This window comes from Lithobates pipiens, unplaced genomic scaffold (genome assembly GCF_037356315.1).
Source record: "Lithobates pipiens isolate NorthernLeopardFrog02 unplaced genomic scaffold, aLitPip1_a1.2 Scaffold_27, whole genome shotgun sequence".
Taxonomy (NCBI): domain Eukaryota; kingdom Metazoa; phylum Chordata; class Amphibia; order Anura; family Ranidae; genus Lithobates; species Lithobates pipiens.
This window is the reverse complement of record NW_027507788.1, coordinates 73,556,332-73,574,098: the sequence shown is the minus strand read 5'-3', so window position 1 is coordinate 73,574,098 and position 17,767 is coordinate 73,556,332. Positions and strand designations below refer to the sequence as shown.

The following is a 17,767-nucleotide window of genomic DNA, read 5'->3' as shown; positions in this document are numbered from 1 at the left end:
GGGTTAGCCCCTATCTCGCAACATGGGTCGTGAGAGAACGTGCTAGGGTTGTGGGTTCTAGTCACGTGCATTAATACGGAGGTAAGGATGGGTAATAGGGGAAAGAAAGAAAAATAGAGAAAGGTAGGGAAAGAGAGGGGCGGAGGGGATGGGAGAAAGGGAGGGGACCCCTGCTTAGGACTTGTGAATGGGGTGTCCCACTAGTTTGCTCCGGTTACCGTATCAAGGGGCGTAAAGTAAGATTTATAGTTCTCATATAGTGGATTTTAAGTGGGTCCAGCATGCCCAGGTGGTTGTGAAGCTTTGCAGACGTTCTTAGGAGATATGAATCAAGTCCTCCATTTCCTCGATCTTCAAGATCCTTGTTAGCCATTCCCTAATGGATGGTGTGTCTGTAGATCGCCAATGCACAGGAATGTAAAGCCTAGCAGCATTGACCATATGCATTGCAAGTGATTTGTAATAGTGTCTCTTAGGAAGAGTTGAGTGATGTAGGAGGTATTGCGCTGGGCTAAACTCTAGGGGGAGTGTAGTAACTTGTGTTAGGGCATGCACCTCTCTCCAAAACTGTTGGATTGAAGTACACTCCCACCAGATATGGAGCATCGAGCCCACCGCCTTCTTGCATCTCCAGCAAATGTTAGAGATTGTAGTGGAGAATTGGTGTAGGAGAGCAGGGGTTCTGTACCATTTGGTTGTGATCTTGTAGCAATTTTCTTGGATTGCTACGTTCAACGAGCCTTTATGAATGTACTCACATATATCCTCCCAATTGTCATCCATAAGGGTCACCTGGAGGTCCCTTTCCCAGGATAGTAGTAAAAAGTCCCTGCTGAGGATTGAAAAGTTCCCCTGGAGTAGATATTAGGTGCCTTTGAGGGGATGTGCGTGTGTTTAGGGATTCGAAGGCAGTAAGCTGTCGGCTTCACTTTGTAGATGAATCTGGCGATATGAAGAAGTGTCTCAGCTGTCTGTAGGTCCAAAAGGGGAATGTTTTAGTATGTGATGAGGATACCAAGTCTTCATAGGAACGTATACGTCCCTTGTGGAAAAATTGGTGCACCAGTACTTCCTCATGAGGCCATTCCCTTTGGAGGAACGCCTCAGAATCTCTGGGAGGGAAGTCAGGATTCCCCCACAGAGGAGTTAACGGGCCTGGGTATGAGGACAGTTGGAAGGGTACCATAGTCTTCTTAAAGGCCATTAATGTGAGGTAGATAAAAGGGGTGCGTCACCAAGTCTCAGGGCCATAGAGAGGGTTTCATCCAGGGGATTAAATGTAATAAAGTATCCGTGAAAAAGTTCTCCAAGATGACCTAAGTCTTCTCATGTTTGTGGGCTTTCCAATCCACCACTCTGGTCAAATGACAAGCTAAATAGTACTTATGCACATCAGGTAATCCAATCCCGCCTTTGCTTTTGCCACGTTTCAGCCGAGAGTAACTAATACGTGCGGTGCTATTTTTCCATATGAAAGCAGTGCATGCTTTTTTATATGATGAAAAAAAGGACGGGGGAAGGTGGATGGGGATTGTCTGCATTAAGTAGAGTAGATGGGGGAGAATTATCATTTTTACTAGGGCCGAACGCCCAAACCAGGAGACGTTAAGGCTGGCCCAATCCTTCAGGTTCTATTGAATCTTAGATAACATGGGTATAAAGTTGCGTTGATAGAGGTCAGGTAGTCTCCTGGGTATGTGTATACCCAGATATGGGATGGAGTCCTGTTTCCATATGAATGGGAAGGAGTCTTGACAATGTAGTACTTCAGAATGGGGGACTGAGATATTCAGGGCATAAGATTTATAGAAATTAATTTTGGGATTTGACAAGTCACCAAACTGTTTCATATCTTTCAGTAGACTAGGTAGGGAGACTCGGGGTGTCTGGAGCGATAGTAGCATGTCGTCAGCAAACGCTGCTGTTTTAAATTCTCTATGTGGTGCGGCGACCCCCTTGATGTCAGAATTCGCCCTGAGTTTGATTAATAGGCGTTCTAATGCCAGGACAAAAATGAAGGGCGAGAGGGGACATCCCTGACATGTCCCGTTACTAATGGTAAAGGCGATCGACAGGTGGCCATTCACTTTCTCTCTCGCTGAGGGGTTGGAGTATAGTGCAACTATGTAGGAGCACATTTGGGGCCGAAGGCCTATACCCTTCAGCACTTCCCGCATGTAGTCCCAGGCCACCCTGTCGAACGCCTTCTCCACATCCAGGGATAGAAGAAATTCCTGGGTTTTTGAGGAGGTGAGCCAATGATGTCGATTTAAGGTACGTGTGGTATTATGTCTCGCCTCCCTACCTGGAATGAAACCAACTTGGTCGGAAGATATGAGGCTGGGTATGAGAGGTAACCTGTTGGCTAGCATTTTGGCGTATAATTTGATGTCCACGTTCCCACAGTGAGATGGGTCTGTAGTTGGAGACTGACGTTGGGTCCTTACCTTCCTTCGGGATGACCGCTATATGGGCCTCTAGCAGCCTGCCTGGGGAAGTCTGGAGGTGGGCAAGGGAGTTGAAAGTTGTCATCATTCTAGGTGATAGGACCTCTAGGAAGGATTTGTAATATTGCAGTGGTAGGCCATCTGGTCCCGGGCTTTTCCCTACTTTCATTTGAGTAATGGCCCGTGCTCAGCTCCTCTGCAGTAAGCAGGCTGTCCAGGCCCTCAGCTTACTGGCTGGTAATTGGTTTCGGCCAGAACTGGGATAAAAAATCTCGTATTTGGGCAGTGAGGGTGCTCGAGGGGTTAAGGTCAGGGTGGTCTGTCGGCAAGTTGTAAAGTTCGGAATAGAACAATTCGAACGGTTTGGCTATATCCTCATTTTTGGAGAGGAGACTGCCTTGTTTGTCTCGTATGTGATGGATTGTGGACGAAGCCTTAGCGGCCTGAATCGTGCATGCCAGGAGTCGCCCACTTTTGTTGCCGTGTTTGTAGAACACCTTTTGACTGAGTATGTAGCGTCTCCTCGTTTGTTTCCCTAACTCATCTAGCAGTGTGGATCGTGTGAGTATTAGTTCTTGAAGTGTGGCTTGTAAGGATGATTGTTTGTGGGAGGTTTCTAGTCTACTGATGGTGTCAACCAGTGCTTTAATCCGTTCCTGGTGTACTCTTTTGGCTTTTGTTGCTAGAGAGATAAGTTCCCCTTGTATAACACATTTGTGGACTTCCCATACCGTGATGGGGGAGACGTCAGGAGTACAGTTTTCCGCAAAGTACAGTTGGATTTGGGATCGAATCTGTTGTAGCATGACTGGGTCTTTCGGTAGGGAGGGGTTCAGTCTCCAGGTTTTTGTTGTTTGTGTTGAGTCGGGGAGAGGGTCAGGGTCACTGTAATGGAGTGATGATCCGATAGGAACATTGGTTCAATCGAGGTTTGTGCGAGGAGGGGAAGGTCTGTTTGCGTCAGGAAGAAGTAGTCTATTCTGGAATATTTCAGATATGGTGATGAGTAAAAGGTATAGCCTCTGTCATTTGGGAACGCCAGGTGTCATGGCAAAAATATGGCATGTGGAGCTTGAGCTGGTGTGCTTAGGGGACAGGAGCCACACTGGGGCAGAGATTCTGTCAGCTCTGAAGGGGTAGGCTCAGAGGTGGTTGACACCATGCCAGCTTCAGGCAAGAATGGTGGATTGCAACAATGGCACCAACCTCCTCTCCGCCCTCTGACAGGGACACTTCACCCATGTTCCCTGTTTGGCTCACATCCTTAATTTGGTGGTGCAGCGGATCTTGTGCAGGTACCCAGGCTTACATGATCTCCTGAGGCAGGCCAGTAAAGTCTGTGTGCATTTCCACCGGTCATATAATGCCAGTGCTCTGCTGGCTGACCTCCAAAACGAATACAACCTGCCCAAGAACCTCCTAATCTGTGACATGCCCACCAGATGGAACTCAATGTTGGCCATGCTGCAGTGGCTGCACACACAGCAGAAGGCCATCAATGAGTACCAGTGCGACTATGGCACCAGGACAGGGTCAGAGGAGCTCGTTTTTTTATCACCACACCAGTGGGGCATGATCAAGGATGCATGCACTGTCCTGTCACCGTTTGAGGAGACCACAAAGATGGTGAGCAGTGACAGTGCATGCATCAGTGACACTGTCCCTCTTGTCTACCTGTTGGAGCACACGTTGCATGGAATAATGGGCAGGGCACTTGAGGCATAACAGAGAGAGGAAGAGGAGGACTTCCTTACCTCTCAAGGTCCCCTTTATCCAGACAGTGTTCCTGCCGGCCTGCCAATGAGGAGGATGATGATGAGGATGAAGGATGAGGAGGATGATGAGGAGGAGGAAGAGGAGCCTAGCACTCAGCATCAGCAGCAGTCTTCAAGGAATCATTTACAGTCCCCAGAAACCCATGGACTTGTACATGGCTGGGAGGATGTGACTGCTGATCAGGTTGTCCTTAGTGACCCAGAGGACTCCGGAACGAATGCCTCAGCAAACCTACACTGCATGGCCTCCCTGATCCTGCAAAGCCTGCGAAAGGACCCTCAGATTTGTGGTATCAAGGAGCAGGATCAGTACTGGCTGGCATCCCACCTTGATCCACGTTACAAGGGTAAGGTTGTTGAACTTATCCAGCCGTCGCAGAGGATGAAACATCTTCGAGATGCCTTGCAGAAAGGTTTGTGCAATGCGTTTCCAGAGCCTGGGAGCTTACAAATTACTGGTCCTGCACAACGTGTTGCTGAGGCTTCCGTCCTATTCCTTCTTAATGTTCATGTTGATAGCTTGTAAGAACATTTTTGGTTCTGGGCTCCACCACCAGTAGTTAAGGCCCATTTTTTCTGCCCCTGTTTAACAAGGGCGTGCAATTACAATTTTTGCTGTAATATTTTGCAGCAGGGCTTGTTCCTGCACTCAACTAGAGCATCTGTGAGGGGTTGCAGTGTAGTGGCACCAGCACCAGTGCCTAAAGCACTGTTCAACAGGGAGGTGTAATTACAATTCTTGATCTAATATTTTTTACAGCAGGGCCTGTTGGTGGGGGCAGCACCCACCAAGAGTAACTGTGAGGGCTTACAGTGTTGTGGCAACACCACACCACCAACGGCCCAATTTTTCTGACCCTGTTCAACAGGGGCATGTAATTGTAATTACAATTCTTGATATAATATTTCACAGCAAGGCCCGTTCCAGCGCCCACCAAGAGTAACTGTGAGGGCTTACAGTGTTCTGGTACCACCAACACCTAAGGCCCAAATTTCTGCAGCGTATATAGGGCAGGGCATTACTTTCAAACATCCCACTTACAAACGAGTCCTACTTACAAACAGAGGGAGACAACAGGAAGTGAGAGGAAATCTACCCCTAGGAAGGGAAATTCTCTCCTGTAAGAGTTAATATGAGAAAAAAAGGTGTCTCCTCCACTGATGCTTTATCCCCAAGCCTTGTTTCTCTAAAAAAAAAACAAATTTTCATAATCCAATTGTCATTGGGACAGAAAGTAAGATAAAATCTTCTGAATAGGGGCACAGACAGTAAAACAAATGTTACAGGGGTGATGTTAACCCTTCCCTATGTTTTCCAAAAAGCTTAAAAATAGATTTTGTGGCTGGAGCTACACTTACAAAATATACTGTTCTAAATTATAAACAGATTCAACTTAAGAACAAACCTACAGCCCCGGTCTTTCTTGGGACCGCCTGTATACTGCTGTATAGAGTGTATAGGGCCCGGGGGGCCCCACGCCTTTTTTTTTTTGGGTGCGGGGTTCCTCTTAATATCCATACAAGACCCAAAGGGCCTGGTAATGGGCTGGGGGGTTACCCATGCCGTTTTTCTCAGTAATTTTCATCCATTTTGCTGGGACCCAACATTACATTACAGTCGCAAGCAGTTTTAAATGACTTTCATTCCTTCAGAAATGTCATTTTGTGCAGGGACTGTTCTAAAAATGGCAAACATGCGCCGCTTTACAGGCATACTATAGACACCCCCCAGGTATTTCTATTTTTTTACTTTACGCATCATTAAAATCACTGCTCATGAAAAAACAGCAGTTTCAAACCCTTTGTAGGACAATAACTTGCATATTAGGACTTTAAAATGTGCACTTTTGATTTCTCACATTTGAGTCCCATAGACTTTAATGGTGTTTGAGAGTTTGTGCAAAGTTTCGGTCTGTTCGCATGTTCTGAATGCGAACCGAACCGGGGGGTGTTCGGCTCATCCCTAGTCTTGACTAATAGGAAGTCCAAAAGCAGTGCCAAAGAATGGAGGGATTGGCAAAATAACCCAAGCCTAACCACAAGAGCAGGACACAGGAGCCAATCTGAAAAAACAAACAAAAAACACCTGTCAAGAGGGACAGCAGCCTGGAAGACCTTGCAGCCAAAAGAAGAATTCACAGATGCCAAAATATCTACTTTATAGAATTTAGTGAAGATATGCACTGACGACCAAGTTGCCGCCTTGCAAACCTGTGATATTAACGCTTAATGACGGAAGGAATAAGAAGTACTAAAAGCCCGAGTAGAATGCACCGTGACAGGGAAAAGAGGAACCCAACCCTTAATAGAGAATATAGAATATAGTTGAGATATACTTTGAGATGCTGCCCCAGGTGTTTCCCACGGACAGAAGCAAAGTAGGTTTCATGATATCTTTGCTTTTTGAGAGAGCCTTGGCCTGGGTAAACCCTGTATGTGGCCTCCTTTAAAGGGGTATTTGACATTCCCACACGCTCCGCTTCTGCTGCCAGTGCCTCATGTCCATCAAACAAAGTACAAGAACGGTTGCTGACTACGCTAATGAATTTCGTACTTTGGCAGCAGAGGTTGCTTGGAACAATGAGGCCCTCGTGGCTGCTTTTTCTCATGGTCTCTCGATGAATGAGATAGCAGCCCGAGATATACCCACTGAGCTGGAGAAGTTGATCATGTTTGCCATCCTCATTGACTCCAGACTCAGAGAAAGACTCTTTTAAAGGAGCGCTTGCAGAAGCCTCCTGTAAGTTTGCCTCTGAGCTTTGCAGTCCCACCCGTGCCTCCCTCACCTCCCATGCCTCCTGGTACCAAGTCGGTCAATGAAGATGAACCCATGCACTTGGGCTTTATGTGTCTATGTAGATAAGAGAATCTTTAGGAGGAGGGAGAGAGATTGTGCCCTTATTGTGGCCAGGCAGGTCACTTTTTTCCCCTAACCGTCCAGGGAACACCCGAACCTTGAGGTCATGTCACAGACAGACCTTAGATGGCGTTGTTTCATCCCCAGTTACCTAGAAGGATAAGCCACTGGTTTTCGGTCACCCTTTCTTGGGCTGAGTCGTCCATCAAGATACAGGCTCTAATCGACTCTGGGGCTGCAGGACTGTTCATTGATGCTGCCTTTGTATCAAAGCACTTGATTCTGCTGCAGCTGCATGACACTCCACTTTGCATTGAGATTCTTGACAAGAGACCTCTACAGCCTGCCCATGTGATTCGTGAGATGGTTCCCTTGTCCATGGCCTTAAGGGCTCTTTACCATGAGATAATCAAATTCCAAGTTATTTCCTCACCCAGGTTTCCACTGGTTATTGGTTATCCTTGGTTACAGAGACACAACCCCTCTTTGATTGGCTCTATGCTGAGGTTCTCTCCTGGTCCCCACAATTCAGTGAGACATGCTTCCAGAAGGTAGCCAAGGTCTTATGCACCTCTTCACTCTCCTCCCTGCCGGAGGAGTACCGTGATTTTAGCAATGTCTTTGACAAGGGTCAAGCCGGCCATATGATTCTGCAATTGACCTTCAACCTGCTGCCATACCCCCTTGTAGCTGGGTTTACCCTTTGTTGGTCTTGGATGATAAGGCCATGGAGAAGTATGTTTCAGACGCACTCAAGGTTTCAACCGCAAATCCTCGTCTCCTGTTGGTGCTGGCTTCTTCTTTGTGAAGAAGAGTGGTGAACTGCGACCTTGTATTGATTATTTGACCGTCTCAAGGAAGCATGATTTGAGAGGGGCATAGAATCTTGTAAGGATCAAGGAGGACGACGAGTAGAAAACTGCATTTAATACTAGAACAGGCCATCATGAGTACCGCATAATGCCTTTTGGCCTTTGTAACGCCCCGGCCGTTTCCCAGGAAATTATTAATGATGTCCTCTGAGATTTGTTGCAGTTATGTGTGGTGGTTTATCTCAATGATATCCTCATATTTTCCAAGTCCTTGGAGAGCTACCACACAGATGTCTATCGTGTGCTTCAGAAAGAACCATCTCCAGTGTAAACTGGAGAAGTGCGAGTTCCATCGTGAACAGGTTCAATTCCTGGGCTATGTAATTTCCACTGCTGGTTTTTCAATGGACCCAGAAAAACTTTCGTCAGTCCTACAGTGGCCCCAACCTGTGGGTTTACGTCCGCTGTTCCATTTCCTGGGTTTTGCTAACTATTATCGGAAGTTTATTCGTAACGTCTTGTCACTGGTCAAGCTCCTGACTGATATGACCAGAAAGGACAGTAACCCACTGAGTTAGTCTCCTGAGTCCATTAAGGCCTTTGAGAGCCCAAAGGCTGCCTTTGTTTCTGCTCCTGTGTTGGTACATCTTGATCCTATGTTACCTTTTATCCTTGAGGTTGATGCTTCTGAGACTGGCTTTGGCACCTTTCTGTCTCAACGTCATACTTCAGAGTGCTATGCATCCTTGTGGCTACTTTTCCAAGAAATTGTCACCTGTGGAGTGCAATTATGACATTGGTGACAAAGAGCCATTGGCAATGATTTTAGCCCTGAAAGAATGGAGACACCGCCTCGAAGGTATCACTGTGCCGGTTCTCATTCTTACTGACCAAAAGAATCTTACATTCTTGTCTGAGGCTAAACGCCTCTCTCGCAGAAGGGCACAATGGGCTCTTTTCTTAAGTTTCAATTCATTCTTACCCATTAAGAATGTAAAGGCTGACGCCTTGTCCCGACAATTTTCCTCCACTTCCAAGTTGGAGTCGGTTCCGGTTCCTGTGATTCCTCCTGATTGTATTCTGGCTATAGTTCGCACCAGTCTCACTTCTCCTTTGGGTGACAAAATTCTTGCTGCTCAGGTCCATGCTCCTCCTGAGAAACCTTGTGACTGCTGCTTTGTCCCAGAGGGTTTCCGTACTGCCGTGCTGCAGACTTACCATTCTCCCAAGGCAGCTGGCCACCCTGGGAAGAATCAACTCGTTTAGGCCATTTCCCAAAAATTCTGGTGGCCTAGTCTACGTGCTGATTTAACTGCCTTCGTAGCTGCCTGTTCTGTGTGTGCTCAGAGTAAGACTCCACAACACCTTCCAGTGGGCCTCCTACAACCCATACCCAATGGAGAGAGTCCCTGGACACACCTGTCTATGAATTTCATTGCAGAGTTACCCAACTCCCAGGGGAACACGATTCTAGATCTTCCAGGAGAAAATGCATGAAAGAAAGACGAAGAGCAAAATTTACTAGAACCAAAATATCACAGGAAGGAGCTAGGTCCTTACTCCTGACTAGACAGAAATAAACTTAACTGAATACCTAGAGCAGGGAGGGGGTTATATGCTGACTGAGGACAGCCCATGGGCGTAGCCAGGTGTTTTCTGTTCTGCCTAGTCCTATTCCTCCTGCGGAGGTGATATAACCCAATGGTCAAGATTAAGGAGGCGCTGTGCCAGTCAGAAGAAAGAGAAATAAACCCTTACCACTTTGGGCATCTAACCAATCTACCTGGTCTGGAAGAGTCTACTTCTGCCCAAAACCCTGTCTGACACATTAAAACGGTCTTTAAGGCTGGCCATGCATGATCCAATTTTCTTCTACAACTTTCGTTTAGATTAAATGAGGTCACACCTAAACACTTTCAATTTTGTATGCAATCAGGCAGGCCCTTCCACTACTTGGTTGAAGGTAAATCTAAAGGAAATTGAACAAGAAAACTGTATAATGTATGACCAACTTTAGTCATACAGACTTACTCCCATCACTCAGAAGCTGCTGCTCCCCAGTCCTAGACAGGAATCTGGTTCCAGGGTGGAGCACCTTGTTGAAGCAACCTGAGAGTTTTATAGAGTGCACCTGTTACCCCTGGGCTTGTTAACCCTCATTGAGCCTAAAACAGGCTCACACCCCAATCAAAAATAAAAAAGCGGCCAGTGCACAGCATAAACCTGGGACAAATTATATATATATTTTTTCCTGGCTTCCTGAGATAGAGAGATTTTATAAATATATATATATATATATATATATATATATATATATATATATATATATATATATATATATATATATATACATATACACATACATACACACACACACACACACACACACACACACACACACACACGTGTGCGCGCACATGTACACACACACACACTCATATATATTAACCACTTAAGGACCAGGCCTCTTTTTCAGATTTGGTGTTTTCATGTTTAAAACTGTTTTTTTTGCTAGAAAATTACTTAGAACTCCCAAACATTTTATATTGTTTTTTTTCTAACACCCTAGAGAATAAAATGGCGGTCATTGAAATACTTTTTTTTACACCGTATTTGCGCAGCGGTCTTACAAGCGCACTTTTTTTTGAAAAAATGCACTTTTTTGAATAAAAAAATAAGACAACAGTAAAATTAGCCCAATTTTTTTTTATATTGTGAAAGATAATGGTATGCCAAGTAAATTGATACCCAACATGTCACGCTTCAAAATTGCGCCCGCTCGTGGAATGGCGTCAAACTTTTAGCCTCAAAAATCTCCATAAGCGACATTTAAAAAATTCTACAGGTTGCATTTTTTGCGTTACAGAGGAGGTCTAGGGCTAGAATTATTGCTCTCGCTCTACCGATCGCGGCGATACCTCACATGTGTGGTTTGACCACCGTTTTCATATGCGGGCGCTACTCACGTATGCGCCCGCTTCTGTGCGCAAGCTCGTCGTGACGGGGTGTTTTTAAATTTTTTTTTTTTTCTTCTTATTTATTTTAATTGATTTTATTTATTTTTACACTGTTTTAAAAAAATAAATAAAATGGATCACTTTTATTCCTATTACAAGGAATGTAAACATCCCTTGTAATAGAAAAAAGCATGACAGGTCCTCTTAAATATGAGATCTGGGGTCAAAAAGTCCTCAGATCTCATATTTGGGCTAAAATGCAAAAAAAAAAAAAAAAAAAGAAAATCTGACATTTAAAAAAAAATATACCTTTAAGAGGTATGGGCGGAAGTGACGTTTTGACGTCGCTTCCGCCCTGCTATGGTATAGAGACGAGTGGGGGCCATCTTAGCCTCACTTGTCTCTATGCCCAGCAGATGGAAGGACCCGATCGCCTCCGCCGCTACCGACGGCTCCGGTAAGCGGCGGAAGGTGCGGGAGGGCGGCGGGAGGGGGGGGGAGCACCTCTCCCGCCGCCGATAGCGGTGATCTCGCGGCGAATCCGCCGCGGAGACCACCGTTATCGTACAGAGGACCGCCGCCTGAAGAGATGGACATCTCGGTTTTGGCAGCAGCTGCTGCCGTTACCGAGATATCCCTCTTCAAAAAAATCACGTACATCCCCGGTGGGCGGTCCCCAAGTGGTTAAATATATATATATTTTTTTGATTTGATGTATTTTTGGTGATTTAAAGTCACTTGTCTTTTAGGCTACTTTCACACTGAGGTGCTTTACAGGCACTATAGCACTAAAAATAGCACCTATAAAGCACCTTTCCTCTCACTCCAGTGTGAAAGCGAAAGCCTGAGTGCTTTCACACTGGAGCGGTGCTCTCACAGGACGTTAAAAAAGAAGTCCTGCATGCAGCATCTTTGAGGCGCTGTATACACACTGCTCCTACAGCGACCCTGCCCATTGAAATCCATGGGCATCGCTTCTTCTGCAGTGGCGCTTTTAACCCTTTTTCGGCCGCTAGTCTGGGTTAAAAGCACCCCACTAGCAGCTAAAAAGTGCAGCTAAAATGACAGTGACGCCCCAGTGCCTCAGTGTGAATGTGCCCTTAAGTGTGCTAAACATGTACATGCTCAAGGTAAGAGGCATGGCAACATGTTTGCACAAAATCTGGGCTGCTAGTATCTGCCAGAAGTGTGCAAGGAGAAGGGTTGAGAGAGGGAGACCACCAGCAACTATGGGTGAAGATTCTTGACTGAAGAGGAAAAGTTGCTAGATGAAATTACAGGTTAAATCTTGAATAAACAGAGGTGAACAAACAAACAAATGTCCAACCTCCTAGGATACTAAAAAAAAAAAAAAAAGTGGGAGGGGTAATACCCAGGGCCAGTATACATTTTTTTTTTTTTGCCATTGTCCAATCTTCCTAGAGGCAGCGGTATAATCTTCAGATTTCAGAGTTCCTCTGTCCCTCAATGGACAAGAGAGAAATATTTGCGCAAAGAATTATGGATGAATGTCAGAAATCGTTAACCACAAATTAGTCAGGATTACCCGTTTTGATGCAAATTTGAATCCTCAAAATTCTCTGCAAATGTATGTATAGGCAAGTCTGAATTTAATGCTACTTTCCTGTATCACTGGGTATTTTACATGAACACAGATGCATGTCACTACACTTTACCTTTCTGGTAAATAAAGCCCTTTGTCTTTATCACAGCTGCATGACACATACAAGTACCAATGTGGGCCCTTTGACCTCTGACCTGTGCTTTGTGCAGCCTTAACCAGACCCTTTCTTAGGATGTCCTTCAACCACGTTCTCATTTTAAAGTCACCGTCACCCCCGACAACTGAGACCACCAGGTTGGGTGGAGGAATCTTCCAGTGATGGGTAATTAGGTTATACACAATGGAGGAATCGGTTTCATTTGACAGGCGAATAAACTGTAATGAAAAAAATATATATATAGTTACATAGTTATTCAGTTTGAAAAAAAAAGGCACAAGTCCATCCAGTTCAACCACAAAAAAAAAAAAAAAAAAAAAAAAAAAATATTATATATATATATATATATATATATATATATATATATATATATATATATAATATAATAATATCATACAATCCATTATACCCAATTCTATACCCACAGTTGATCCAGAGGAAGGCAAACAACCCCAGCAGAGCATGATCCAATTTGTTAAAGCAGGGGATAAACTTCATTCCTGATCCCCCGAGAGGCAATCGGATTTTCCCTGAATCAACTTTACCTCTAAATGTTAGTACCCAGTTATATTATGTACACTTAGGAAATAATCCAGACCTTTCTTAAAGCAATCTACTGAGCTGGCCAGAACCACCTCTGCAGAGAGTCTGATAGACATTTTCACAGCTCTTACTGTGAAAAAACATTTCCGTATTTGGAGATAAAAATCACTTTTCCTCAAGATGTAACGAGTGCCCCCTTGTCCTCTAAAGTGAATTACTCAACATCAAGTTCACTATATGGACCCCTTATATATTTGTACATGTTGATCATATCTCTCCTTAATCTCCTCTTATCAAGAGTGAATAAATTCAGTTCCTCTAATCTTTCCTCATAGCTGAGCTCCTCCATGCCTCTCATCAGTTTGGTTGCCCTTCTCTGCACTTTCTCCAGTTCCCCAATATCCTTTTTGAGAACCGGTGCCCAAAACTGAACTGCATATTCCAGATGAGGTCTTAATAATGATTTGAACTGGTGCAAAATGATATCTCTCTCTCTGGAGTCCATACCTCTCTTAATACAAGAAAGGACTTTTGCTCGCTTTGGAAACTGCAGCTTGGCATTGCATGCTATTATTGAGCTTATGAGCTACCAAAACCCCCAGATCCTTCTCCAATATGGATCCCCCCAGTTGTACTCCCCCTAGAATGTATGATGCATGCATATTCTTAGCCCCCAAGTGCATATCTTTACATTCCTGTCATATTCTTAGCCCCCAAGTGCATATATTTACACATCTGTCGCCCAATTAGACAGAGCATTGAGGTCGGCTTGTAAATTGGAGACATCCTGTAAGGACGTAAACACTACTTGTGTCTGAACAAACTGCTGCCATTTTTTTTTAACCAATTTGAATCAAACTTTACTTTCCAGTTGCTTACAATAGAAAAGAGGCCCAATAATTTAAGGGTCAGTTCATTTAAAAGTGATAGTTAAATCTGGGCATACACAAAGATTGCTTTTAGAGGAGAAAGTCTGCATGAGGCAGAGGGGAAAGATTTTCCTTTGAGGATGAGGGGATTAATATTGCTTTGGGGGGCATTGGCTGGGCTTGGTTCCTCTTTGGGTGGGGGGGGGGGGATAGTTAAATTTTAGCCTGCTTTTCCACATTCTGTACTGTGTGTCAAGTTATCCCAACCTTTGTGCTTTATATCCTGGGAGCGGGAGGGCAACAAATGGCACAACATACAGAGTGCAGTGGTCAAGATTATGTAAAATACTATTTACTGTACACCACAAAGGGAATAAGGGACAACTACAACAGGGACAAAGATCAGCAGGACAGGAAGTGAGGGTAAGTCTCTTGTGGAGCCCTGTAAATAAATCTGTAATAAAATCTGGTAATGATTCTACATTCTACCTACTCCGTCCAAATCTAAGAAAAAAGTTTTGGCTGCACATGCACTTTGTATCTGATGGGATTTGATTGCGCTGAGGTTTATATATGTCTGAGATTCTAGATGGTCAATGGCAAAGCAAATGTAATTTTACCACCATGCCAAAGCAATTTTTTATTTTTTTTGTCAAATTAATGCTGTTAACCACTTATGTCCCTGGCCTTTTTTGCCAAAATCCTCTTAAGCTACATTTTTTTCAGATTTGATGATGCCTGGGCTCTGTCTAGTCAAAATGTTTAAAACATTTTTTTTTTAAAACAAGTATGGATCACCCAGTGTCCCGCAAACTTTTATCTTTTCCGGACTTACAGGATAAATTTGACATTCCACAACGGTCCATTTTCACCTACCTTCAATTTAAGCACTACTTTTGCTCCGTATCTCCTGCCATGAGCCTAGAGAAACCTAACGCCTTTGAAATGTTATGCACCCAGGGTTCACACCAGAAGGGTCTCATATCCGCTATTTACAGGATTCTACATGACTCACTACCCCCCACTCTAGACTCTCACCTTTATATGCGGAAATGGGCCAAAATCCTACCCGTTGCTGTTTCTCTCTCTCAATGGCAGGAGATCTGGACTTCCATTTCCAAAGTCTCGAGATGTGTAGAGCAGAAAGAAACTGCTTATAAAGTACTAATGTTTTGGTATAGGACCCCCAAAGTTTTACATAAATATGATCCCTCACTGTCTCGTTTATGCTGGCGGTGCCTACAGGATATTGGCACACAACTTCATATCTTTTGGGATTGTCCACGTATCACATCTTTTTGGTCTATGGTCCAATCCATTCTCCAATCAATATTGAAGAGAGATATCCCACTGACTCCGACACACTACCTGTTAGGCCTTCCGATCCTAGATCTCCCTAAACATGCCAGGAAACTAATGGCTTTCATACTCCTGGCTGCCAAGAGAGTAATTCCAGCTCATTGGCTATCTCCCATACCCCCCACACAAGCACATGTAGTCTCGTCCATTGCTCACATGCGTAGGATGGAACATTTGACGGCAATAGCTCATGATTCCTTGCCCAAATTTTCCAAGACATGGGACCCATGGGATGCCTCCATATTCAACCCAGAATCTTTGACTACCCCCTCTGCCGGCCCCTCCTTAAGTGACCTTAGGGGGATTTGATATTCTGTTTACTGTATTATACCGTATCAGACCAAGAACACCCATACGTCTGGTTTCCAATGAATGTCTTAGTTCGTTCTATCCTTCTTTTTCAGTTATGTTATCACCATTGTATACAGCTTCATGGTGTATCCTACCACTTAACCCGTTTGTAACCTACAATATGGTGCCCATACTATGTCCAACCAATGTTACTGACTACTGTACCGTATTTATGTCATTTTTGTACTGTTTACAGAATTTTGTTTTTCAATAAATATACATTTAAAAAAAAAAAAAAAAAAAAACAAGTATGGATTTTACCAACATATTTGGATAAATATTTTATTTCCTTTTTTTTATTGGGAATACATAGTAAAACTTAAGAAGAAAATGCATTTTCCTGTGTTTCTGCTTTAACAGATTATTTACATGCCCATATATTCACCCTTTAATATAATGATCAAAAGTCTGATAATAAAAATGATACATTAGTGTGATTTTTTGTAATGTAGCAAAATAGTAATGTTGAGGCTGGGTTCAAACCATTGCGAATTGGATGCAGTTTCCCCACATCCAATTCGCAATAGCAGGAGATTTTGATCGGCTCCACTGCAGCTCCGGTGTGAATTTGTGTGTCATTTGGTCCTTTTTCAGGTCTGAATTCAGCCAAAAATTTGGGCTGAAATCAGACCTGAAATGGTGAACCAGGACGCACCAGACCCCTGCTGGAAGCCACATGCAGCGATGGTGTGAACCCAGCCTGAAAGATAACTTAGGCTTTTTACCTTTTAGGAGAGTTTTTTTTCTCATTTGCATCTACATTGTGATGCACACAGATACAAAAACTGGTTTGTGTAAATTGTTAGCATAACAGTAAGACAGAATTAATGTCACTGTCGTGCCAATTTGTGCCCTTGTCAGCTCGACTTATGTTCGCATACATGAGCATTTGAGGTTTATGCAGTGAACACATAAATCAGGAGATTAATCTGGGGAGTGAATTTTATAATTTTTAGTATATAAATTTTTTTTTAAACTTTTTTTTTTCATGGGATCCCAGATGCAGACATGCAATTATTTGTGAATTCACCCCCACTGTCTGTTTGGTGCCACTCTCCCACACTGCTGTCAAATTGGGACAAGCAGATGTGTCCGTACCTATAGACATAAATGGGCTGCCTGCACTCAGAAAAGCGTAAACACACTGCCCATTCATGGACTACTGTACATATGTCAGCACCTGTGTGAATGAGGCCTAAAAACAGGAAAGAAAATATAACAAAACTGGTTGCTAAACCCAATGCTGGCATTTTTCGGCTTTAATCACACTGGCACTACTGCATTTAGCTTTTCTAAACACAGAAGTGAGAAACATTAAATATACATTTAAATACAGAAAACTTTCTGGGTTTCCAGATCACTTTTCCTGCATTTAGACATTTCTGCTTTAGCCGATTTTAGGTGTGTTTACATGTGTTTAGCTGCATTTAGGCTGTCTAATCGGATCTTGGATGCCCAAAGTTTTATTTACTCTAAACACATATAAACTGACCTTATCTAAATGCAGGTAAACACATCACTAGGGTAGCCAGATACCTTACTGCCCCACCAATACATGTATAAACCTTATACAGCTACTAAATGAAGATGCAGACACCTGTTTGGATGTAAATTACCTTAACGGCCTTTATTAACAAAACCAATAAACTGTAAACTTCTATTTCAAATATTTAAACAATTTAAAATATTCAAAATATTCCAGCTCGATTCCAAGTAATTGGTTGTTGGTCCCTGACGACCCCCTTTTACTTTTTGAGCCTCTAATCTCTTTTTGTTAGCATCTGTCCCCAGCCGCCAACTCACCTCGAGGACTCACTAACTGACCACAGACCCCCACAACTTATTAGCCGTTAATCTGGACTAACACCAGACCAACCAGAAGGACTCCATACCTTAGATGGGTCCCAATGTTTTCAAGTGGCTCATATTTTTAGATATATATATATATATATATATATATTTATAGTCAAGGACCCAACGCCACCACGGCACAAGTGTGAAACCTTACACTTGTGCCCGCAGCCATGCCAAAAACACCCTACGGATACCATCTTCCAACCCCAATGCCCAAAGGTC

The 17,767-nt window shown here is 43.7% G+C and overlaps 1 protein-coding gene across 2 annotated transcripts in view; it reads right to left on the bottom strand.

Annotated features, from left to right (window-relative positions):
• TRPM4 (transient receptor potential cation channel subfamily M member 4) overlaps positions 1-17,767 on the bottom strand; it is an 864,058-nt gene that overhangs the window by 492,197 nt on the left and 354,094 nt on the right. For both annotated transcript variants that reach the window (XM_077457078.1, XM_077457079.1), the window contains exon 4: positions 12,607-12,787. In XM_077457078.1, coding sequence (XP_077313204.1) covers positions 12,607-12,787 — 181 coding nt within the window. The remainder of the gene's footprint in view (positions 1-12,606; positions 12,788-17,767) is intronic.